This window comes from Mycetomoellerius zeteki, unplaced genomic scaffold (assembly GCF_001594055.1).
Source record: "Mycetomoellerius zeteki isolate Tzet28-1 unplaced genomic scaffold, Tzet1.0 scaffold20, whole genome shotgun sequence".
NCBI classification, from domain to species: Eukaryota; Metazoa; Arthropoda; class Insecta; order Hymenoptera; family Formicidae; genus Mycetomoellerius; species Mycetomoellerius zeteki.
The window spans coordinates 3,194,410-3,219,949 of NW_017256957.1; the positions used below are offsets into that span (position 1 = coordinate 3,194,410).

General features: G+C 31.4%; 5 protein-coding genes across 6 annotated transcripts; 2 read left to right on the plus strand and 3 right to left on the minus strand.

Moving 5' to 3' along the window:
- Positions 1-903: 903 nt before the first annotated feature.
- repo (homeobox domain-containing protein reversed polarity) lies at positions 904-15,057 on the plus strand. Of its 2 annotated transcripts, XR_001936606.1 has the most exons (5): positions 904-1,829; positions 2,005-2,083; positions 2,288-2,511; positions 3,899-4,852; positions 15,047-15,057. XR_001936606.1 is itself a non-coding variant. In XM_018447373.1 (4 exons), exons 1-4 carry the CDS (start codon positions 1,400-1,402, stop codon positions 4,522-4,524), a joined length of 1,359 nt encoding a protein of 452 aa, XP_018302875.1. In that variant the 5' UTR covers positions 904-1,399; the 3' UTR covers positions 4,525-5,251. The 2 variants fall into 2 exon arrangements, 1 of the variants encoding a protein (XP_018302875.1); XM_018447373.1 differs by lacking the exon at positions 15,047-15,057 and having other exon boundaries at positions 3,899-5,251.
- mTerf5 (mitochondrial transcription termination factor 5) lies at positions 6,571-9,347 on the minus strand. The gene is made up of 6 exons (XM_018447239.1): positions 9,165-9,347; positions 8,602-8,735; positions 8,210-8,522; positions 7,528-7,955; positions 7,192-7,401; positions 6,571-6,982 (listed from the first exon to the last, which is right to left on the minus strand). The coding sequence occupies exons 1-6, from the start codon at positions 9,345-9,347 to the stop codon at positions 6,679-6,681; spliced, it is 1,572 nt and encodes a 523-aa protein (XP_018302741.1). The 3' UTR covers positions 6,571-6,678.
- Positions 11,757-14,799, minus strand: eIF2Bdelta (eukaryotic translation initiation factor 2B subunit delta). The gene is made up of 5 exons (XM_018447372.1): positions 13,855-14,799; positions 13,434-13,561; positions 13,027-13,204; positions 12,580-12,760; positions 11,757-12,282 (listed from the first exon to the last, which is right to left on the minus strand). The coding sequence occupies exons 1-5, from the start codon at positions 14,797-14,799 to the stop codon at positions 12,071-12,073; spliced, it is 1,644 nt and encodes a 547-aa protein (XP_018302874.1). The 3' UTR covers positions 11,757-12,070.
- A 1,976-nt stretch (positions 15,058-17,033) lies between the features above and the next one.
- On the minus strand, positions 17,034-18,837 carry RpL19 (ribosomal protein L19). The gene is made up of 4 exons (XM_018447374.1): positions 18,766-18,837; positions 18,299-18,405; positions 18,000-18,163; positions 17,034-17,404 (listed from the first exon to the last, which is right to left on the minus strand). Exons 1-4 carry the CDS (start codon positions 18,768-18,770, stop codon positions 17,087-17,089), a joined length of 594 nt encoding a protein of 197 aa, XP_018302876.1. The 5' UTR covers positions 18,771-18,837; the 3' UTR covers positions 17,034-17,086.
- A 1,184-nt stretch (positions 18,838-20,021) lies between these two features.
- Positions 20,022-24,679, plus strand: LOC108722250 (uncharacterized protein C2orf42). Its single transcript, XM_018447240.1, has 7 exons — positions 20,022-20,163; positions 21,312-21,703; positions 21,801-22,121; positions 22,307-22,520; positions 22,592-22,797; positions 22,992-23,907; positions 24,510-24,679. The coding sequence occupies exons 2-7, from the start codon at positions 21,317-21,319 to the stop codon at positions 24,677-24,679; spliced, it is 2,214 nt and encodes a 737-aa protein (XP_018302742.1). The 5' UTR covers positions 20,022-20,163; positions 21,312-21,316.
- The last annotated feature ends 861 nt before the right edge of the window (positions 24,680-25,540 follow it).

The following is a 25,540-nucleotide window of genomic DNA, read 5'->3' on the forward strand; positions in this document are numbered from 1 at the left end:
ATCGTATACTGCAAAAGAAAGGAAAAAAAAAAGATTAGTTGTAGTAACGCAAATTTCTTCAACTCGAAATCGTTCAGACCTTCTAAAGATTCTCGAACTTTCCTCCATATTTCTTCCTGTTAATTTCCGAGTTTATCTCACGTTACGTATTACTTCTAAACGCAATCACAAAAGTATTGGTAAGGCGAAAAACGATGAAAAACGAACACGTTTACTTCCCACGAAACGGGAGCGATTCTCTTATTTCTATTCCCACGAGCGCCTAGCGTGTAACCCTCGCACGGATGTTTGTACCTCGTGTCATCTCCACCCCCGTCCACGCACCAGCAGATCAAGAGACATTTTTTGCACGCAGGTCGGAAGGGGGAGAGATAATAAAGAAGGGGGGGACAAGTCGCCTACTGACCATGGGGACCCGCTGAGACAGCGGAGCGAGGAGAACGATGGCGCTGGACCATGAGGGGCAGCATCACCGCACCCGCATGAAGCTGGATTGGCCGGGGCCCTGGGTATGGGGGCGGTCTGGGCCGGCGTGACGTGGAAAATATAAGCCTGTGTGAGTGGCGGCTGATTAGCCAGAGGCTCGGGACGTAGAGTAGTGGCGAGAGTGTCCCGATAGAGAGAAGAGAGGACGGACGTTCTCTCGTTTCGAGGGAGACGTCGGTCGTCGGTTCGGTCCAGTTCTTCCAAGGTCCACCGCGAATAATCGGCCGGCGCATCGCGCGAGTTAACGCCGCTTAAAACTAATCAAAATTAATCATAACCCAGGCAACAATTGATCGCAATTGCCAAGCGCGCGCTCCATTACGAGCAATCGGGCAATCCGGCGACGCCGATCCTCTTCCTTTTTTTTTCTACCGACGGGAAGTGGAAAGAATCTCAATTTCAATTTAATTTCAAATCAACCGTGTCGGTCACTCGACTTCCGAAGATGTAAAATTGATAGAGAAGATCCAGAAAGGAAGCCTTCACGGAAGATAACAGAAGTGATTTGTGACATCCTGCTGTACGTTGGTTACTAAGTCAATTAAAATTCGAAAATTGAAAGTTGAGGTTCTGCAAGCTTGAGTTCATTGGGAATTGGAAAACAATTTGAATTTTTAATAAATTAAATACCCGTGCGAATTGAACGCAGAAGAAAAATAAAGACTGTAATGTGAAAAAAGAAAGAGCCAGTAGATAATTGATGATCAATCCAATTCAACATCTGAGAAAAACTTTCCCAGTATCTTATCTTCGGATCGATAGTGACATGTTTCTCTGAGACCAAGAAAAATATACTTCATAGAGGAAACATCGAAATTTTACGAAGCGTGCAAATCTCGGTTTGATTCTTTGAAGAAAGAAAAATTTTGAAAAAGGTTTCTCATTCAAGAGATTACGGAAGAAATTATCGAAGATGGACGGCGCACCTGCATGGGACGATCCGATTTTCTCGGACTTTGGGACTCGCGGCGGAACCACCGGGGCCCACAGTATCCAGGTGATGCTGAGCCTACAGGCAGGCGGAGGTCATCATGGAAGCGGCGATCTGATGCCGACCGGTGGCGGTCAGCTACACAAACTGGACTCCTCCAACAGCCCGTCACCGCATCATCAGGCAGCGTCGCAGCATCAGCATCACCTGCAGCAACAACAGCAACAGCAGAAAGAGCTCAAAGAGCTCGAGTTGTCCGGCATGTATGCGCCGTTGCCGCCACAGACCCAGGACGTCACCACTTCAACATCTACCAGCGTCACGCCGACCTCGACGAGTCTCCAGCAGGGTCTGCAACTCGGTAACGCGCTCAAGAGGAAGCCAGACGATCCAATCAACGCACTCGCGCCAGGTAACCATGCTTGATTATCTTCTCTATTTCCTTTTCGTCATTTTTTTCTTCGTGATGCGCTTGTCTTCCTTTCTACAGAAGTTGTCGAAGCTTTTTGTTACAGTTTCCTAATCTTATATATAATCTTGCTAAACTTTATAATTAACAAAGACGAAATATTAACTTTGCTTTGCAGTCAGTAGCGAAGCGCAGCCAGCCAAGAAGGACTCAAAGAAGAAGACTGATAACAATAACATCAAGAAGAAAAAGACGAGGTATACATGCATCCAATTGTTCGATCAATTTTATATTTAAATATGTCCTTTTTAAATATCTCATTAGTTTATTATTAAAATCTCTTAAGTCTCTGTTAAGACATCAATATAATTTTCATTTATAATATATTAAAATTAATATGGATAATAAAAAAAATAATAAATATGTAAAATTTTCTATTTTTATATTCAATCTCTTCGCAGAACAACTTTTACGTCCTACCAATTGGAAGAATTAGAAAGAGCCTTCGAACGAGCACCTTATCCGGATGTCTTTGCGCGCGATGAACTCGCGCTGAAGCTTGCTCTGTCAGAGACTCGCGTGCAAGTTTGGTTTCAGAATCGCCGTGCGAAGTGGCGAAAGAAAGAACCACCTCGCAAGACCGCCGGTTACATAGCCGCAGGTTCCGCCAGTCCCGGTTTGTCAGGTAAAATTGCATTTTTGTAAGACCCATACGTTCTTAAAAGTGTATCACAATCTTTTTAAAGAGAAAAAGAGTAGAGGAATACGCAAGAAATAATAGAGAGAGATTTAAATTTGAAATATTTTAAATTTTTACATTATATATTACTTTTCTGTATAATATATCAACTACATAAATATAAAAAATATATTATTTTTATATATACATACAAAATTGTATTTTGTTCAATGCAACACACGAGCATTATAAATTTATCATAATTATGGATGTCTTACTTTTAAGAGACACAGTTGATACAAACGTCGTTCTATCCTTTTTGGTTTCAATGAATAACAAAAGTAGAACGACATTGTTTAAAAGAAGACAGCAGCTATATTATGTCCATATTAAACGCGTTTAACTATAAACTATGAATTAATTTTATAGATTTACTGTTCCGGAATATTCGGCGCATTAAAAATACAAATCAAACTTTCTATGAATATTAAGGCCGCTGTCCGATTCGCGCTCACAACACTTAATCCTAGCTCATTCTTTTTTCCTACCCTTGATATACACACTCGAGTCCCTGGGAGCCCATCCATTTGTGACCATAACTTCCGTAAAAATAAACATATATCAATTTTTTTTTTCAATTGATGGAGAATTGATTAAGGAACAAGTCCATAATGTGTAAAAGTCGATAGAATTAAGCAGCTTCGATATATATTGGTTCAAAGAAAAAGAAAAGTTCAGAAACACAAACAAAATCTCAAATTGCACTGTGATTTCTGGGACCCCAATGTGTATAGTTAGGGTTAAGAATCATTTTATCCTTGTTTGTCAGATGTTAAACAAAAACAAATGATCGATGTTTGTGAGCGTTGTGAGTATGAACCGGTCCACGGTCTCAGCATTAACTCTCTTATGCTGGGTAAATTCCTACAAATAGCTTATATAGACTAGAAAAGATTTTCGAATCCAATTACTCTTCGATCTATCATGAAATAGAATCAATATAGGAACAATCATATTTATTATTGAAAAAAAGAAGAATAATTTATTCTTAAAAAAAAATTCTTAAATTTAGAGTAATATGATCAAGCACATCGGAGAGAGGAGGGTAATATATATATATATAAAATTAAGTAATAAATTAAATTTAAAATGTGTTAATTATTATTTCTCAAGACAGTATGTCAGTCTTATTTAATTTGAAGGAGGGGGGAGAGAGAGAGAATAGAAAATATTATTTTAATATTATTTTATTTTTATACTGCTAATATTATTTTTATATAAAAGGTTACGATAAGATCAAATACATCAAGAGAATATTTTTTCATTGTTAGAAATCCTTTCTGAGATGGTAAATTTTTTCTACTTTATTGGTACACGTTTCCTATGTTTTCAGGCTCCTTTACGTCGCTCAACAATACTCTAAATCCGTTTGCATCGCCGACGACGGCGACGGCGCCACCGGATGCCTGGGCGTACTCGTCGGCGTACGACCTGGGGCACTTGAATCTGCTGAATCCGTCGAATTCGCCATACTCGACCGCAGCAGCGGCGGCTGCGAGCTTCGGCAACAACGGCAGCGTCTCGTATTCGTCGTACGCGAGCATGTTGCCGACGCAGCACGACGCCGCGTTGTTCACCACGCCGACTGCCGCCGGCAACACCATGCGAGTCCATCAGGACTACATGAATCCTGGTGGCGGCAGTAGCCCGCCGCCACCCGGTGGTCCTCTCACCCGTGCCGACTATCAGACCATGGTGACGACGCACTCGCCGCCCACCCACCTGGGTAACTCCATGTCCGAGGACGAGCACGGTGGTTGCCTCGCAGACAAGTACGCGCACGACCAGTCCACGGCCGATTACGGCCAGCAGCAGCAACCGCCGCCGCAGAACGATCAGAAGCAGGACTACGGCATGCACTCGCCGCAGGCGCGCCAGGCCATGAAGGATCAGGTCATGGTAAAGAGCGAGCCCGGAAGCCAGCCGAGCTACGTGCAGCTGCCTCCTTTTCTGAACTGACTCGCGGCCTCCTCCACTCTAGATCTCTTCTAGGCGACTTTTGCGATCTATCCGCGTTTCGTGATGAGCGCGAGGAGTATTAGGTCTTGTTAGGTCGCGCAATTTCAACCGGGCTCGTACCGGCGCTACTTATACATCATCGTACGTGGCTTTCGATGGTGAACAAGCAAAATTCGATTTTAGTATAAGGTTGAGAAATAAATTTTACCGAAAAATTTTAACGAAAAAATGCTATTTAAATCATCAGCAATGAGCATCGATAAGATCTTAAACGATGCAGCATTTTAATTTTTTTTTTTTACTGAAATAAGGATATGGATAATAATAGGTGTTTTTTTTCAGCTAAAGTTCTTGCACGGTTCATCTTTTTTCCTTTTTTCTCCACATTGAAGAGAAAAAGAAAAAAGCTGAACCGTGCAAGAAGTTCAACTAAAAAGGACAGACCTAATAAGTCTTAAGAATCTTGAGCTCGAATATTCGAATTATTCGAATACGTTGATCACGTGATCACGTGATTACGTTGTGACAGCCGCGATGTTTCTGTACTTTGTTATTTGAGTGATCGCGAGTAACGTTTTACGTGGAAGAGTGACTTTCATCAAATTCCAAATAATTTAATCAACAATTAATTTAACAAATATAATGTACTTGTAATATTTTGTTAAAGTGGATAGAATGATCAATTTTTTATTGTTTCACATATAGAAAAAACGATCAGGAGATTAGGGACAACAGTATAGATTATAATATAGTAAAAAAACTTTACTATAAAACCAGATTAATTGTTGATTAAATTAGTTAGAATTTAATCGCAATCGTCCTAACGTCTACTTCTATATCAAAATAGATTAACTTTAATCTCGGTTTAAATTATCTATTTCTAGTTCTAAGTATTGGAACTAGAGAGAACAAAGAAAAATAAAGAAGAGTTAGAAGCTCTTCTAAGATTAAAAAGAATTAAGTTCTTCTAGAATATAATTCTAATTTTTAAAACTATAGAGATAAAGATAAAAAGTAAGTTAAATTAAGATTAAAGTTAATCTATTTCTATCGATAGAAATGGACATAAGTTGATTGAGCATCTATGTGTGAGAGAGAAAGAATATCGAAGAAAAAAGGATATAAGAAAATATATCCTGAGGACACATAAAATATTTTATTTAACAGAAGGAGGAGGGAATATTATATATATTTATATAAGAATTTTTTTGTATTTTCGCCGCTCTCTGATAACTTTATGTCTCGACATGCGATTGAAAATGCGAATTTGCGTAGAAATTGATAGAAATGAAGTTAAAATATAAAGTAAACTAAAATGAAGAATTAAATTCATTTCGCGGTAAGATTATGTAAAAAACAAATCGCTTTGAGTGACATCTCACGATAATTATCGATACTACGTTCGCATTCGAAAATGCTTTCTCTCGGTTGATAAGGATATATAAAAGATATTCTTGTACATACATACCTAATGAAAATAATTCTTATAACGTTATGCTATTAAAAATTATTCTGTTTGAGAAAAATAAATTTTTTGAATTTTTTAAATTCAACTAATAAGGGAAAGAAAAAGAAAAGTAGTAAAAGGAAAGAAAGGAGAGGAGAGAGGGAGTAAGAAAGAAAAAGGAAACTTGAACTAAATATGTTCAGATTTGTAATATAATTCGAAACAATTTTTTGTGCCTTGAATAACTATATGTCTTACGCGCAGTGCCTTTGCGTTAGAAAACAGTGAATCTTAATCGAAATAATCTCGCTTTCTGTATCTTGCAATATTCAGTTTCTATATAAAAATAATTTGTAATAAATGAAGAATGGGACAAAATTGATATAATCTCATTCTCATAGCATAGAATACAAATTTTATGCGCATAGTATCCAAAGATAATTTGTAATAAATAAAAATCAACGAACTCGATTTAATAACATATATTCTTCGCATTATTTTCCATTTCATAGTCTCGTTTGGAACATATTATATTTTTTCATATTATTATATTTCATTTTTACATATGTTGCATATGTTATAAATATACAATCTTTGTTTTCTGTAACATGAATTGCTGTAAAATATTCTGTACAAGTAAAAACGTTTATGTATATTATGTATATTATTGTTCCAACTATTTACATTAAGTATATTGTTACTGAATGCTACAACCTTATATCTGTATCATAATGATCAATATTACTGTTATCTTTCATATTGAAATTATTATTGATGTTTTCTAGAGTACTTGTACTATCATCAAATTTTTTTGTAGTATTTCTTTTTTCCAAAGATTGCTCCTTTGTGCTCTGTTCATGATGGTGTTTCATCCAAACACCATTACCTGTGAAATGACTATTTTTTTCCAACATGTATAGGCACAATGCGAGATACTGGCTATTAGTAAACGAGTATTCTGTATTCTGATATTGTCGTTTTAAATCAGCCAGTACTTTTTTCACTATCGATCTGCAGAATAAAAAAAAATAGGAAATTTTATTAGTCATCCATTCTAATATTGTAGTATATAACAGAAAATTTATAAAAAAAGAAGAAAATTTGAATATTGAAAAAGTCAGAAATAGAAACATTAAAAATAATTTAAACTATTACTACTCTTGAATATTCTAAATTGTTTAATTTATATAATAATTCTATTAAGTAAATATGGCCGTTACTGTTCATAAAGTACGATGTGTATATTGGAGCATATGTCATTTATCGTAAAATGTGTCTTTAAGTATTGTAACATTTGCATAATATCAATAAATGAAACCGTTTTCCAATGTTCATGCCTCCTTAGCAAATTGCTTTTATCTACTCCCAATTCCTGTATAAATATATGCTTTAAATTTTTTCGGGATGAAACTAAGCCGGTTTGCAAAGATCTAGAATAAATAAAATAAAAATAATATGTATATTATATACGTAATATTTATCAAATATATCAAACCGCACACATAGAGATTCTCAATATTTCAATTATTTTCAAAAATATCTATAAACTCTTTTACCTGTCCATTAATGAGTTTGAAGACAGGAACATTTGTGGCTTGATCCAATTACAAGAATTCATGATGTTAAAGTATTCTATGCGTCGTTTTATTTGGTTTATCCGGTATATAATTTGCAGTATTCGCGGATGCTTATACCACATCTTCAGATCCGGGTGCTGTTTTATCATTTCTAGTCGTTCTTGGACGTCTTCGTGATTTAATAGAAAAATATTCATGCAGTACTTCGCTTGGCAATATTTATTAGGTATTTCATACTTTTCGAACAACATCAGTAATCGTTTAACGTTAACTGCATCTTGTAAAAGTATAAAGGGATATTTTCTTAAAAACGTTACAATTGGTATTCCTAAGATTTCTGTAGAATTATTCAATAGCAATCTGATGTTATCGGCAGAAGCAATGATAACCGAAGGATTCCTTTTTATCTATTTAAAAAATAAATTTATGTAAAAAATATATTTTCTATATATAGAAGTAGTAAAAAAAAACTCAAAAATATCTAAGACCTTAACTAAGATTAGATAAAGAAATAATTTAAAGCAAAAACTAAAAAAAAAGAATTAAATGAATAGTCGCATTTGCTTTCATTCCTTTAAACAAAACTTAACTACTGTTGAGAAAAATTTATTTAGAAAAAATTCATACAATGGAATTTTTAACACTAAAAAGCTATATTTACCATTTTTTCATCATAATGGAGATCAAGCCTGAGTACTTTCAATGTCTCTGCAATCATTCTTATACTCTTCATTTTTATGTAACTGTGCAATAATATCTTATCGTCTAGATATGGCAGATTGAATATCTGATTTTTGCAATACAAAAGACATGTTTGATAGTATTCCTGGACAGTCAATTTATCATTCAATTCCAATTTAGAAATGTCTTTAGGAACTTCACCACCAAATATATTCTCGGCGATATTTTGCTGTTCTGGAATATTAACTTTATTTTTGAACATTGATAATTTTGTGCGAAGATGATAGAGTGTACTGCAATTTAAAAAGTTATTAAAAGAAATATATTCATTTCTCACAGAAAAATAATTTCATCAATATGTAATCAACTTACTGATTCAATAAAGATGTACTTATAACTGGCACTCCTAATTCTTTTAATACATTAATTTTATGTTCTAATGTATAGTCATGCAATCTCAGACAATAGTGAAGTTTCTCACTAAATTCCACTTTAATATTATATTTCTGAAAAATTAAATAAAATATTATATTTTGTTTACAAATAAAAAAAGAAAAGATCAAATTTATTTTGAAAGAAATATTATATTCCAAAGACTGCAAAAAATAAACAAAAAAGAAACTAAAAATTTTAAAAAGTAAATATAAAGATTCTGAAAAGAAAACTTTTAAAGATATGCTTCTTTTAAAATAAATAAATATTTATATTACAATTGGGTAAATTCAAACTAAGTACAGCTTTAGTTAGCAATTCTTTTTAATGATCTCTCGATTCTATTAATTATATTATGAATGAAATTCATTAATAATAGAATTATATTATGAAAAAAAATTAAATTAATTATTAATCCACGTACTGTTTGTCTTTTAAAGAAACAAAAAAATTATTCTTAATTACATCATATAAATTTAATAAGTTATATTTGTATATCTTACCTGACATATCAAACAATTTTTTATTATTCGATGATGAAAAACACTAAGAGCATATTTGTTTGTATCAAAAAATTTGTCCATATCAGTAGAAGTTAAATTCAAGTTTGTCATGAGGATATTCCGAAATTGTTTCTGTTTTATAATAGACGACGTTTTGAGCCAGCCTTTATAAGTGAACCTCATTATTAAAAAATATTGTATATATATTTATGTATATACTTATATTTATAATTATTTTCTCAAATTTTGACTTAATGAATTTTTTTTAATTCATGGCAATTACGTGTACTCAATGCTCGATAGTACCGTAAATAAACTGAAATCACAAGACATTTGTTAGGTTAGGATTCCAATCCCTATTCAAACCTAACCCCAGTGTTGCTAGAGATAAAAAAATTAGTTCCCTACCAAAATAATAAAAAGTCCCTACATTTACCTACAGAACAATTTTTAAATCTCTACAGTTACCCTACATAGGACAATCGATAATACAAAACAATAAACACTAAAAATATGCATATGAGTATATAATTTATTTATTTATAGCGTTTTTGATTGGGAAAAGTTAGTGCGCTCCAGTGCGCACTCAGTTCACATCAATACTGGACGAGTTCCATAGGTTGCACTGAATAGTGCAAGTTCAAAAGAACACGCCAAGATTTTCAATGCTAAAGCTGAAGTGCCATTGAATGTGACGTTGAATCAACATCGATTTGACGTTCATCGACTAACCATTAATGGCTTAGCTGGAAAACCAGCTTACTCCCGACATGGTTACAGTCTCTACTGCTAATGCATTCAATACTATAACCGCTCAGTAAGCTCTTGCATCTGAGCATTGGTATATTCCGTTAGAGCTAAAAATATAGACCAATCTAAATGTTAAACGAGGATGATGAATCCGAGACATCGGAGGCATCCGAGCGACGCTTCCGAACGCAATTAATGTCGGTTGCCGTACGCAAAAATTGTATTTGTCCAATTTATCAAAATATCCCTATATTTTTCGAAATTTAGCCAAATCCTCCCTACGTCCTTTTTGCGGTTAAATGTCCCTACGATAGGGAGAATTCCCTACGACTGGCAACACTGCCTAACCCTAATAAATTTATTCTGGAACGTTCCGTTTTCGCACAATGCATTTTATCCTTCTTTAATAATAAAGGTGAGCAACAAGGAAAAAATGATACATCATGCGCATCATGCGTGAAACGGAACTTTCTTGGATTCTGCAGTCTTGTTCTAATGGGTGCATTGGCTGCGTTCAGCAGACTCAACAGTTTTGCAACCGTTTTATGATTGGCTGCGTTCAGCAGAACGTTTGTTTTGCAACTGTTGTAAGTTTCCTTCGCGCTAATTGGATCATACTTTTAGATCTAGAAGAATGGTCCTATCTCAGCAGACAATCATAAAACGGTTGCAAAACTGTTGAGTCTGCTGACCGCAGCCAATCAATCAGAGAGCCGTATTAGCATCTTAAGGCCATACACCGCTCACTGAGTACTCAGTGAGCTCTCGCATCTGATTGGCATATTCTGTTAGAACTAAAAATATAGACCAAACAGATACAAGAGCTCACTGAGCGCTTAGTGAGCGGTCGTGATACTGAATTCACTCAATGCTTTCTCCAAATTCTAAAAGAACACGATATATGCCAGAAGTGCCAGAACGAATGGTGAAACATTAAATGAAAAATAGGAATATTAGGAGTGATGGTACTGCAATAGAGATGTATGAACAGTTGTCTTTTTATAATAAATGATTAAATTATTTATCCAATGATATTAAATAAGATAGAAAAAACCATATAATATAATGCAGTATATATGATTGTGTGCAGATCAATGATACACTTAATATATTTTTTTATAAATAAGCATTGCTGTCAAAGTATAGAACTTACAAAATAGTATAATTGCATTCAGAATACATAGTTTGTCAGAATACAAAAAATGCATACTAACTAGAGAAAGAAATTCATTAGATTCGAATCAGTATTTGTTAGTAGAATCTGCCGATATTATCATTAATAGCAGATAGTGTCATTAATATAAAATTTAAATTTGCAAAATTACATAAAAAAAACACATGCAATTTAAAAAACTAAGGCCTTAGCAGAAACATGTTTTATTTTTTACAATTTATATCAACAGCATTGCATCAACCCTGTATTAAAAAGTAAATTATAATACATGTTAGATATGTAAAATGCTAATTGATATTAATTGTCATTAGAAAACTTAGTATCAGTTATTTTCTCTAAGTGAAACTTTTACTATTTTTTTTACACAATAGTTTTAAAAAGTTTATTTCAACGATCATATATAAACGCAATCAAGAGAGATGATGTTAGTCACTTAATTATGACTCCGAAAAATAAAAGGTTTTTGAACATATTTGCTCCAGTAGACTGTACCAATGATCTCAAGTCAAGATAAGTTTAAAAAAGTAACTTACACCACTATCACTTTTATCCCTTTACATATTAATCAATATCAATCTTGTGTTATATTCGATTAATGTAAATTATTTTGTGCAAAATTATCAAATAACCTAATTCGTACGTATTTACATTAAAATATTATATTCGGCAATTTCTGTATTTTACGTTCGTTTTCGTTTTTGGATATCATACATTTGTTTTCATCTTTCTTCGAATAAATGTACACAATAGTTAAATGTCTTTCCGTTTGGAGTTAATTGCGTTTCAAGCGGGCACATTGCATTAGGTACTCGTATATACGTTAGTCAGATACATGTTCAGTCAGACAACCATTACTTCAAAGCTATCCATCAGAAATTCAGAATGACATTTTATCATAATTTTATCATAATTTTTATCATAATTGAAACTCTTAAACTGTTCTTTCCAAACAGAAGACATTAATGATCGTTTGTATACGTATTTACACCTCAGAAGGTTTAATTCGTAAAATCACAGGAACACTAGTGCATGGCAGAATCGCTAATTCTGTGACGACAGCCGTTACAAGATCGGCTGGTGTCACGTCGTAAGTAATGTTCAAAAGGTTTAATGATTTCTTCGTTCGCCAATTCGAGAGTAAAGACCGTTTCGAACTACTATTTGATTGATGATTCACGAGATCATCTGCGTTACCTAAAACAAAGTAGAACGAAATGAGTAAGCAGTATCATAAAATAGAAGAAAATTAGATAACACTGGATAAAAATTATGATCATTTTTGAAAAATAATAATATAAATGTAATAAATGTAATAAATAAAATATCAATTTTTTAATACAAGACGGAATTATATATTAATAATACAATATTAATATAATTTACATAAAATTGACATAAATAATACATATATGTAAAAACATAAACATACAAATGAAGTACAATCTAGAGATATTTATGATTTATTATATTTTATTTTGCCTCTTTATTTACCTAATTCATTATGAACGATAGAGTCGGTCTGTACTCGTTCAGACGATTTATGTGTTTCGCACGCTACTAAAACAGGAACGTTAAAAGCTTTTGCCATTAAAGCAACCTGCGCCGTTCCTACTCTTGACATTACTGCTCCGTTAGCTAATATCGCGTGGGCACCTAGAAAGACTTTACTGACCTAGACAAGTGAAATAATAGATCAGCTTAGCATCACAAATAGAAATTAGAAAATTAAAAGTAGATATTTGAAGAATTTATATATTTCTATATTTATTCCTAAATCTATATTTAAAACAAAGAGAAATTATATATTTATATATGTAAAATTGTTTTTTAAATATTAAATAATTTCCTAATGTGTACAACATTATTTTCAAGACATTTATGAATTAAACAAATTTTTGGAAATAAGTTTTTCAATTCACTGTAAGCATAATTACTTACTTCTGGCATAATGAAACTGAGAGCATTGATTAATATATATGAACACTCAATCCCGTGTTTCGCCAAACGTCTGAGCTGTTCTTTTCCTTCTAGCCATGGTCTACCATCAACCACAACCACACGAAACTGCTTGCCTGCAGCATGTGCTTCCACTAATATCTTGTGAATTAAGGATGAACTGAAATGTATTTTATTATCAGACACAATATTCTGTTACATGTTCTTTTCTTATAAAAATTCACTGAAATAAGGAATATAAATATATTATTATATATCTTAGAAATAATAAATCTTTAAAAAATAATAAAATAAGTAATAAAAATATTTAAAATAAGATATAATAAATTTTCAAAAAGAAAATTAATTCGTAGATTATATTTTATAAATAAGTCATAAAATATACTTACTAGCCATATGTTAAAATAACATTTCCATCCGATATTTTACTCTGTATTGTTAACGATATAGCTTTGTCAGCCAGCTGAATTTGTTCCGAGATGTAAGTATCTATTATTCCTTGTAGCTTATTTTTTGCCTATAATACATCATATTAAATAAATTATTTAGTTATATAATAAACTATTATATAATAAACTATCAATAAACTATTAAGTATTAAGCCAGTAACTAAAAGAGATTTAAATTAAAAGAACATGCATATTTTACAAATTCTCTCAAATTTCCCTTTGTTTCTTATATCCTTTCTTATTATCTGTACATATATATATTTAAAAGTCTTTGATTTAGATAGATTTGTACAAAATAAAAGAATAATTAAATTAAAAATATAATTATATAACAAGAGCAAAATGTTACAAAATCATTTACTTTTTCATCCGATAATGTAGAAGGAAACTGTGTCATCTGCCACGTAAGGTGACGCATAGCATTATGCATCGAGACGCCCAATGGTCTGCAATGGCAAAGATACTTCAGCGATTCTTTCAAGTTTGCCTCGAGACCACGTATGAAATCTTCATGTATCGGCTTCTCGAAATCCTGGATCACCTGTTTGACAGCAGCTAAAAGCCCGACACATCTCGCGTTACTACCAACGATAACTTTATTAGCATACTGAACACCTAGTCTAACTATCGCTGGATGTATATTTGAGTTTACTATGGCAATATTGAATAAAGAACGCTCCCTTTCTTGATATAAGTGTTTAAATAAATTAACAGTATGCGCATTCTCTCTCATTGCATTGTTCACGATACTTTTCTTCACTGGACATTCGGATACAGTTTCTACACGTGGTTTGAGAGATTCTTCACTTTTGATATTATTCTTTGCTAACTGTTGCTGCTTGGCAGCTCTCTGGGCCTCCTGTTTAGCTCTTCGTTCTGCACGAAGCTCGGCCTTGCTCTTGCCTTCATTTTTACTTTCGGATGCACTATTTTGGACATTCAAAGATTGAATTGCATTTTCCTTCAAGACGTCTGTAGGTAGTGAAACTGTTGCAACTGTTGCATCTGCTTTTGTATTTTTTTCTAAGATTTTACAGTCTGATATCGCAGACTTACATTTAACTTTAATATTTCCTGTTTCTACTACTTTATTACCTTTTTCTGCTGCTACATCTGTTCTTGCGTCTCTCATTGGGATCTTACAATTGACTGATGCTACATTTTTGGCATTGTCTGCCTTATCACTATTAATCTTTGCCGCCTTAGCAGCAGCTTTAGCAGCCTTCTTTGCATCGCGTTCCATTTTGATTTCCTCTCTTGTTTTTTGCGAGAGATTCGGCTTCTCATTCGATTTTGGTAAAGACATGTTTGTCCGTCTCCGTTGTTAGAATTAACGATTGTATATCTTTAAATTCTTCCTTTTTCCGAGGTATCGTTCTCTCCGTTGTTGAATATTTATCAACATCTGTCAGAGACTTAAAACACTATTCATCGACCACTTCAACAAACGTAAACAAACACGATGTTGAAAATATCCGCTTGTAGATTTCAATCTTGTGCAACGTATTGTTGCATCAGACCAGATAAAAAATAGTGATCCGTTTTGACAATAGGTCTGTTTTCTGTGGTTGAACTAGTGTACACTTTTGGAACTTAAAATGAGATAGATGTATGTTTGATAGTTAACGAAAGCGAGAAAGAGTTCTAGTGCAGTCTAGTGCAGGAACAGAAAACAGACCACATGATAACTTTTGCTCGATCAGCTTGGGACTTCAAGCAGCAAAATTAGTAAACTATATAATTTAATAAATTGCACAAAACTATTTAATCTTCTCTTACTTAACTACTTTCACTGGTCGAAGTCGAACTCAAACCTGATTGAATATTTTCGCGTTGAATGCTTGAATAGTTGAATCTCGTGAATTTCGAGCAATTTCGAGATAAAACACATGTTCACAAACATAGACGTAGTATGTATATAGACTAGAGTCTCAAAGGAGAAAGAAGCCGGACTGTGAATAGAGTTTTCGCGCATGCGTGATGAAAACAGAAGAAGAATAAAACGATGTATGATGGATCATTTTAATATCCCATCTTTAAAAACATATTTGTTTTTAATTTTGTGCGTCAAGTGGCTGCGGTCCACTTGATGCAAACATTTCGAAGCATTCTTTGATTAATCAATTCATAAAATGCTTTGTTCTGATTGGTCGCTCAAACGCTTCGAAGCGTTTGTAGCATCAAGTAGACCGCAGTCTTTAGAAAAATGTTTTACACAAAAATGGAACGGTTTCGAGAGGGACGTATTTTGGTCATGTCGTTTTTCTTCTAGATTAATCTAGTGATCTGCTGCACTTTCTGAACTGGTACACAATGGCTGCGTTCAGCAGAGAAAGCAGCTTTGCAACTGTTGTAAAATTCTTCAATACGATTGGTTCTTGCTTTTGGTTCCTGACAGATCTAAATGTATAAACCAATCATATTGAAGAAGTTGCAAAGCTGCTTTCTCTGCTGAACGCAGCCAATATAATAAGTTGAAGTAAAACAAATATACGTTTGTTTCACTTCAATTTATTGCACCGATTCGGAGTGCAGCAATAAAAAACAGACCTTAGATGAAAGTTCCAAAAAAATGATGAAAATATTCACCTCTGCTTTTTAATTATTTTGCATATAAAAGTTTTAGTGTAGAGATATAAAAAAAATCAATAGTTTACGAGGTATTTAACATGTGTCAGAATAAAGTATATATTTCGCGTAAATTATTGGTTTTATGATATCTCTACTTAATATATATACAGGGTGTTTGGAAAGTAATGAAAAATTTTTCGCATTGGGACAGAATGGACTAAACTGAGAAGAAAAGTTCTCTACAATTTTACAATTTTCGCAATAATTAACAAGATATTAATAAACAATTTTTGTCTCTTAGTTTTTTTGTAAAGTTAATAGTATTTGAGTAAAAAATTATTGAAGACCAATTTTTGACAATTTTTAGTAATTAATATCTTGTTAACTATTGCGAAAATTGTAAAATGGTAGAGGACTTTCTTCTCAGTTTAGTCCATTCTGCCCCTATGCGAAAGATTTTTCATTACTTTTCAAACATCCTGTATATAATATATATACATATATGTATATATACAAGAATTTATTACAGTATCAAAAAATTAATTACAAATTGTTATTATTAGTTATCAAAACCTCAATTATCTTCTCAATCACTTCATTTTCCTCTTTTTCAACTTATTTCTCTTTTTTGTCATATTTTTCTCCAATACATAATCACATACTCTTTAGTTAATAACAATTGACAAATAAAAATTTTATTTTAAGAGAATTTATACTTATATTTTCTCTCTTTTTCTTTTTATATCATTATTTTTAATTTATGAAATCAATATAATTTTATAGCTAAAAAGACCATTATATTTTCTAGGATTGTTAGCTTGTTATCTACTTGTAATCTCATTTTGTAAAATATTTTAAATGTAATTTTTCCAATCTCCAAATTATTTTACTCTTTTTATATAATTATTTTTGTAAGTATTTGAGTTAATTCTTTTGGACAAACTCTTAAAGAAAATTAATTCCCTTCGATGATTTTTTTTCATTTTATTTATATAATTTTTACTTAAGATACATCGCACAGTTTATTTCTTTGCGGCATCGTCCTCACGTTGATACGATTGCAACAGTTCTTGTTTCTTTGATGCAATGCGTTCCGCACGACGTTTACGAGCTTCCCTGACCTTTGTGCGCCGAGCTTCAGCTTGATCTGACAACATTTCAGCACGGGCCTTCTCTGCCTTCTTCTTGTGAATGAATTCCATCAACACTCGCTTATTTTTGAAAACATTACCTTTAGCTTTCATATATAGCGAGTGATACAGATGTCTATCAATCTTCTTTGTTTCACGATATTTCTTTAAAAGGCGACGAAGGACTCGCATTCTTTGAATCCAAAGATCCTGTGTGATGTAAATAATTATATTCTTTACTAATCATATACTTTTTATAAATGTTTACGATTTTTTTATTAATAAGAAAGAGATAGAAAACAATAGGTGTATTCAATTTGGTATTCGCAATGCTAGCAAATATCATTTCATCCTTAAAATTTGATAAACATGGATAAAATAATTTTTGCGAGTGTCATAAACCTCAAATGAAACGCATTCAATGTAGCATTATAAAGTTTAATGCACAATTGAAAAGCACAGGTAATAACAACAGGAAATAACAGATTTCAATCTATAAAAAATCATATGTACCAGAATATATGGTTTCTGACAGAGTTGGTAGTCTTTTTTTTTAAAGAATAAAACTTTGTTTCTTTTTAAACATATTTTTAATGCTTCAAACATGTTTTAAATTGTATTATTTGAAAAATATGTTTAAAACATGTTAAAAACATTGATTAAGCACATTTTAAACTGTTAAAAACATATTTAAAACATGTTTTTTACCAACCCTGGTTTCTGACAAGTTCAAATTTATTATTCTTTTTTTCTCTATCTATGCTTTTCAATTGTGTGTCAGGCTTAATTACTAGAATACACGTACCTTTTGGGGCGTGCGTGCGTTCGCCGTACCCTTTCTTTTACCAAAACCGCAATGACGACCTTTGCGTCTAGCTTCGGTATTCTTGCGAACACGAGCTCTCGAATGTACAGCCACGGGCTTCTTAATAATAAGACCATCCTTGATCAGTTTTCTAATATTTTGTCCTAAAAAGTAATAAATAAAAAATCTCAATATATATATATAAATTTAAAAAATAATTCTTTTGTCAACATTTAGTTTATAAATTTTTATAACTTGCAAAAAAAAATATGCAAACTGCAAGACAAAACGTAACTTACTAGAATTCGTATTCGCAATTTCATTAATTTCATTCGGATCCAACCAGACCTTCTTCTTGCCGCATCGCATAACAGAGGCTGCTAGCCTCTTTTGCAGCTTCAAAGAGCTACAACGATAAAAGTGGGGTTATATTCATTACAGAATTTATCGTGAAACATTTGTAGGTGAAACATTTGTGGAGAGAAAAACTATGTATTCTCCCAAAATTTTATCCGCAACGACATTTATCGACATAACGAGGGAAGTGGCATTTATAAAAATGTTTTATAAAAGACAAGGCCCATGTGCTCCACAGACCGCGAACAGCAAATGATATGACGGAAATATTTTCAATTCCCATCGCGAAATCGTGCTTGTACATGCGGTCGGATTTTAGCGATATGACTCTACATTCGTACGACGACTCTACATATATTTAACCGTTTATACTTGTTAAAATAACATATTAAGTTTACGGTGAACAAACCTCATGTTGTCTTCCACAAGCTGTCTTCTGTAAAAGAGATAACATCATAAGATGGCTGACGTTACGTTTCCTTTCCCAAGAAAATATAAAGCCGACTTTACATGGTAGCGAGCAGCGCCTTGTCCTATGATTAGATTGGCTGCAGAACAGAGATCTGTTCGCAAAATTGTAAAAAAAAAAAAATTGATTCTTTTCAAAATATAATTAAAATTTAAAAAGTTTATCTAGAAAATACATCAATTACTACGTGATGATGAAAAAATGAATTTATAAAGATTTTTTATATATGTTTTATATATAAAAAAATAAGTTTTTTTTATATATAATAAAGTTTTTTGTATGTGGTTTTACAACTTTTTTACTCTTCAAAATTACACTTTCGAACTTAGTACAAACATAAAATAATAGGTATGTAATGCAGAGAAAAATGTTAAGAATATGGTTGTTTAAACGCATTTGAGAATAGAAAAGTTCGATTATGATTTGTGATATTTTTTGTAAAAAAAAAGAAATATATATCCTATTGAAAAAAAAACGTCACAAAGTTACATAACGAAATCATGTAATTAAAATAAGAAATCACATAACAGATTGTTCCAAATCAGAGTACGTGAATTTTTTAAATCATGTAATTTGAAAAAATCTCATGATATTAGAAATAATTTCATCTATCATATGATTTTATTGTTATCGAATTTTAAATAATTAAATGATAGAAATAGAAGAAAAAAACAAATCATCGTGTAATTTTTTAAATTATGCGATTTTAAAAGATAACGTATTGATTTGGAATGAAACAATTCGTTACCTGGGAGTCGATTGTATATCTTGAAATGAGGTGAAAATTACAAAAGTGAGCAAATTCACTAATTATTGACCAATTAAATTATGAATATTCTAGTGAATTTACTCACTTTTGTCATTTCGAGATACACAATTGACCTCCAGATTTACATATTTTAATTACATGATTTCGTTATGTAACTTTGTGACGTGATTTTTTTCATTAGGGCATACTTTTTGTCTCTACATTATTATCTTTATTCTTGTTTATAAGAAATGCGCGATTATTAAAATAAACAGATCTAAAATCGCAATTATTAACAAAATAACCGTAATAATCGAATGTGCAAAGTTTGATCGATGATTTGCGATACGAATACAGAAAACCGATACAATTGACCCTCTAGCTTTTCACTAAAACCATGGCAAGAGTTTTACGCCCTCTGCACTAAATATTCTCGTGATGGGCTTTATTTATTTACTACTTAAAGTGAATTTAGTAATTCGAAACATAATCCGGTTGTGAAAGAGACCAAAAGAGACGTATTTTTTTCTTCACGGCTCTGCAATCCTTACATCGTTTCTGCGGAATCCTTATATCGGAAAGTAACATCGGTAATGTTGCTTTTGTAACAAGATGTAACTCCATACTTCGCGATACACGGAATGCATTTTCGGCAGCCCTTTTTCTCCTACTAAAAATGACGGCATATTTATTTTATCTTTTATTATGCAACTCAATGTAACGTGTGAGAAAAACTTTTCTTCCAATTATGTTTACGTTACAGCATGTATATGCTTAGCCTACTAAATGGAGAAATAATAACGCAGCATCTTTTTGCAGCATCTTAGCTTTTATTTCTACTTTTTAAAAGTTTGTTTCTATCACGTAAGATACTACTCTTTAATTTAATCATATAATTTCTTCAAAATAAAGAATATCTTTCTTAATGGATAATATAATTTCTGTATTCATATCAAGAATATGTAATTCTTCATCGTCTTCCTATAAAATTATTTTAGATATATTTATTATCTCTCATTATCTCTTCTTTCTTCCTCTTTTATTCCTTTTTTCTGAGTTTCATTATATATAATTTCACAATAATTGAGTTGATCTCGAAGAAAAAATTAATTTTCTGATTAACATACAGTTAAAATACTATAAATTGTATAGACATTCCAAGGCACTCTTCTAAAATCTTTAAGCTGCAAATTTTTTCAATTTCATTAAGCACAAGAGTTCCTTATTTATGTGTCAATATTGTTGCTGAATTGTATGTAGTTACATTGATTTAGCATATTAATATGCTTTGTATAATGATTTATATGCTTTGTATGATTAAGTTCAAATATCTATTTTTTATTATGTTCTCTTTAGCGTGTATTTTTAATAAAACGATGAAAAAGACATATTTACTTGTGAGTAAAAATTTGTTTAGGAGATTGCTAGTTTGTTTGAATAAGGAACAAATTAGTAAATAAAAAAAGGATATAATTTTTAAAATTAATACAATAAGTGATCTTTACATATTTTAAAATTAATTTTCAAATTAATCAAGTAATTATTTCTTAAGTGCAATTTAATAGATATTAAATATTTAACAGATAATTTGTTAAAATTTCTTATTAACTTAATAATTTTTCTATCAACAAATCAATACTCACAGTTAGTAGAAAAACTTATATAAGTAAACTCAGTAGAAAATATGGCTTAGAAAATTCTATTTGAATTTCTTAATATATATTATTGTAATATATAGCAGCTATGTCCAATGAAGAACGTTTGAAGAAACTTTTATCAGACCTGGGAAAGGCTACTCTTCGTGGTGTTCGAAAATGTCCAAAATGTGGAACTTACAATGGATCGCGTGGTCTCTGTTGTAAGAACAAATATTGTGATGCAGTGTTCAAGGAACCTGGTGAGAAGCGGAAATTATCTACAGAAGCATGCAAGCTAATTACAGGTTCAACAGTGCAAGTGTTTTCTGTACGAGTCAAAGACAAGGGACCCGATTACCGTGGCTTTGTACAGTTACCATTGATAAATGCCACTATTTCGAATGATATTACAACACTTATTTCACAAACCACAGCATTGTGTTTTGTTGATAGCTGTGAGAGAAGCTTTCATACCAGTGTTCTTAAATGTCATGTAAATGTTATTATATAAGATTTTGCATATTGATCAAATTCTGTAATTATATTTATATTATATTTTTACATATGCATCTCTGTAATTTTATTTTTAGGAGAAAGGTTATTCAGAAAATATGTCCATATGTCAGCACATTCAAACAGCATTAAAATGTTATGCGGAAGCACAACCATTAACTTTGAAGAATTCTATTTTATCGTCGTTAAATGTAAATAATGAAACAAAGCAAGAGATATGGCTGTTAGCGACAGAAACTTCAGGTCCCTTAGTACAAAGAGTCTCAAAGAATATAATGGCAGTGAAATGTAAAGCTTCCCCGAAACATCCTCTAGGCTATCTGCACTTTTCTTTCTTTGTCAGTAAACTAAAGGATAGAATAGAACATCGTTACTTCTGTAGTTGTACTACATTTAAGGTAAGTAAATGCACATAATTTTTATAAAAAAATTTTTTCTAAAACAATTTGAAGAAAGATTATAAGTAGTTAATAAAATATATAGAATTTTTAAATTAATTATTTTAATTTGTATCATATATATATATATATGGTATAAATAATATTTTAATTAGAAAAAATATTTTATTAAATAATTTATATAGGGGACAACAAAAATAGGAGGAGATAAAGGAGTGGACGGTACTTCGTCCCAACTAAAGCGATGTGTGCATTTTTACGCATGCATTTGTGCTTTTGCTAGCGACCCAAAGTTATCTGAAGAGTTTAGTTATTATATAAATCTGGATCAAACACAATCTAGTATAGAAAAATCTCTAGCAATAGTACCGCAAAATGAAGATAAAGTTGTTGGAATTGGTAAGATTGCATGTGCGTATATTATACATTTAGAAATTTATTTTATTGTCAATGATAATATAAAATTTCAGATCTCGATAGTTTAACCACCGACGAAACTGATACACATTTATTAATTTTTCGTGATGATACTCTAACTGTACAAAGTTTAGATGGAAATAGATTAGATTTAGATTCTATAAATTTAGATTCTTCGATTTTATCACATGGTATTGTTGAAAATATAGAAGTGGAATGCGAGCACAGTTTACTAGACGATAACAATATAATATCACAAGTAAGATGCATAAAACATTTATATTAAATAATACTTTTTTATTAATTTATAAAGAATTAAAAATTAATTATTTCACAAATTTTTGAAGAAAAATAAATAATTGAAATTATTAATGTACAACGGCTTTAATGTACACTGAGTGCGCACCAATTCTGTCAGTGAAAAACGTTATAAGTTATTTGTATATTATGCAGGTTCACAATTTAGAAGTAATTGATCAAAATGGTGTTCAATTGGGAGGAGGAAATACCATAAAGATATTGGATGATCAAGGGACAATTGACACAAAATATAATGTACTCAACAATAGTCAGTACATATTAAACGATAGTAATATAAAAGTATTGGATCCGAGTACATTGAAGGTTTTTGATGCCAATACTACAATCTTGGATGTGACTAATGCAAAGCTTGTCAACAATAATATTGCCCTAAATAACAGTGGTGTCAAAATAGTTGACAGCAATGCAATAGTACATTACAATAATAAAAGTACATTAAATTCTGAAGGTAATGTAATGCAACCAACAATTTCGACGAAACGAAAAAGAGATGAGAAACATATAAATAACAGTAATTTGAATCTAAATTCGATCGAGTTAAGAAAATCGAAGACAAAATCACAAATTGTTAAAAAATATCAAAATACTTGCGATGATTTAGACGAGGCCAGTACAAGCTTGCCATTTATCAAGTGGCTTGCTTCGATAACCGAGCGAATAAATCAAACGATGCATTTCCAGTTCGATGGCAAACCCGATCCCTTAGTATTTCATGTACCGCAGATATTTTTTGACTGTTTACGCGAACGAATATCATGTGGCGGCAAAAAAAAACGCTTGCCGAATTCAACGACGGCGTTTGTCAGGAAAGATGGAGTACCATTGGGAACGTTCACTAAATATACATGGCAGATTACAAATATCTTGCATGTAAAGAGTATTTTCGAGACACCATATATACCTTTGGAGATTACAAGAAGTTTTGTGCAAAACGCAGATGGAACATATGAATTATATAAACGAGAGGAAACAGAAATAGATCGTTTTAAAAAGACGAATAACAACGCATTGATTAAACCATTGGAGTTGAAAACATATTTAAAAGTGGGTAAGTGAAAGTTTAGTATGCAAAGAATGATTAATTACTTACTAAATTATAAAATAAAAATAAACAATCAGTTCAAGGGTAATGAGAGTCAAAGCAGTTGAAGATGCCCAATGATTAAATTACAAAACATTAATTACTTTTCATTGTACAAAATTTTTATTTTTGAACGTTTCAGCTCTCTTTGGAGTCCTCTTCAGCAACATTACAAATCCTAACTCATTTTTATTGAACCATCCGTCAAAAGTAAGTCACTATCAGGTTCCCAACAATGTTGGGAAGAGGACTTGAGAAGAGGACTCCAAAGAGAGCCAAAACGTTCAAAAATAAAGAAGATTTTGTGTAATGGAAAGTAATTAATGTTTTGTAATTTAATCATTGGGCACCTTCATCTGCTTTGACTCTCATTAGCCTTGAACTGATTGTTTATTTTTATTTTAAAGATTGAGAGTTCGTTTTTAAATTTTATATTTTTTACTAAATTATTTGTCGAGAGATTTAAGAGCTTAATTATTTATTTATTAAAAAAATTTATCATTAATAGAAAAGATGGTATTAATTAGACATTTTTATGTAATATATGCTTTTGTTTCGTTTATTTTCAGGAAATACTTCTCCGAATCAAGTTGAACCTACACCATTCTTGATAGAATGGATACCGGATATTTTGCCAATTTCGAAGATCGGTGAGCTTAGAATTAGATTTGAATTTGGACATGTAAAAAACGAAACAAGTCATAAATGGAGGAAAATTGCTTTTTCTAAAACTGATTAAAATTTTTATTTTTGAAATTAACGTTTTTATTTTTTTATCTTACATTTTTAAATAATATATGAGGATTTTTAAAACAAAGAACAAATATTATATGACATGTAATTAGAGAACAACTGTCTGATTAAAAGTTAGGACAGCATATATTGCAATATTATCATTTAAATTATTTTAAATAATTTAAAATTTATTAACAGAATTAAACTTTAAGTGATAAGTACCGATTAGATGATTAAACCTATAAGATAATTGTATCTTTATAACATATGAATATTAATTAATATGCTTTTATATCACGAATTCAAAGACTGATGTAATTTTCACAATTAAACAATTGTAGTATAACTTAATCTGAAAATATCAATTTTGCTTTCTAATTAATGATAATTGATAAACCTTTTCTTCACGTATTGTCTTTATGTAGTTACCCCTACATAACAATTCCTTTTTCTTTATTTTATATCTTGTATTCTTAACTTAATTTAATGAGAAAAGTATCAAATATCATAATCATGAAATGTGTTAATGTTATTAATAATTGCATTATAGTGTTTGAAAAATATTTGTAATATATATTGTAAATATATATACTTTAGATTTTATGCTGTTATGTAAAAAGATATATATATTTATATTATTTAACATTATTAGATCTGTTTTGTGAATATTTGAATTTATTTAAATCATATTAATTATGCATATATATATATATATAAATTTACTTAAAAATGTACTAATTATATGTAAAAATATAAGTAATTAGCTTTATGTAATTAATTTATCAATATACAGGGTGTTTCCAAATTAAATGGCAAAACTTCGGGAGCGTGTAGAGGAGTAAAAAACTAAGAAAAAAAGTCCTAT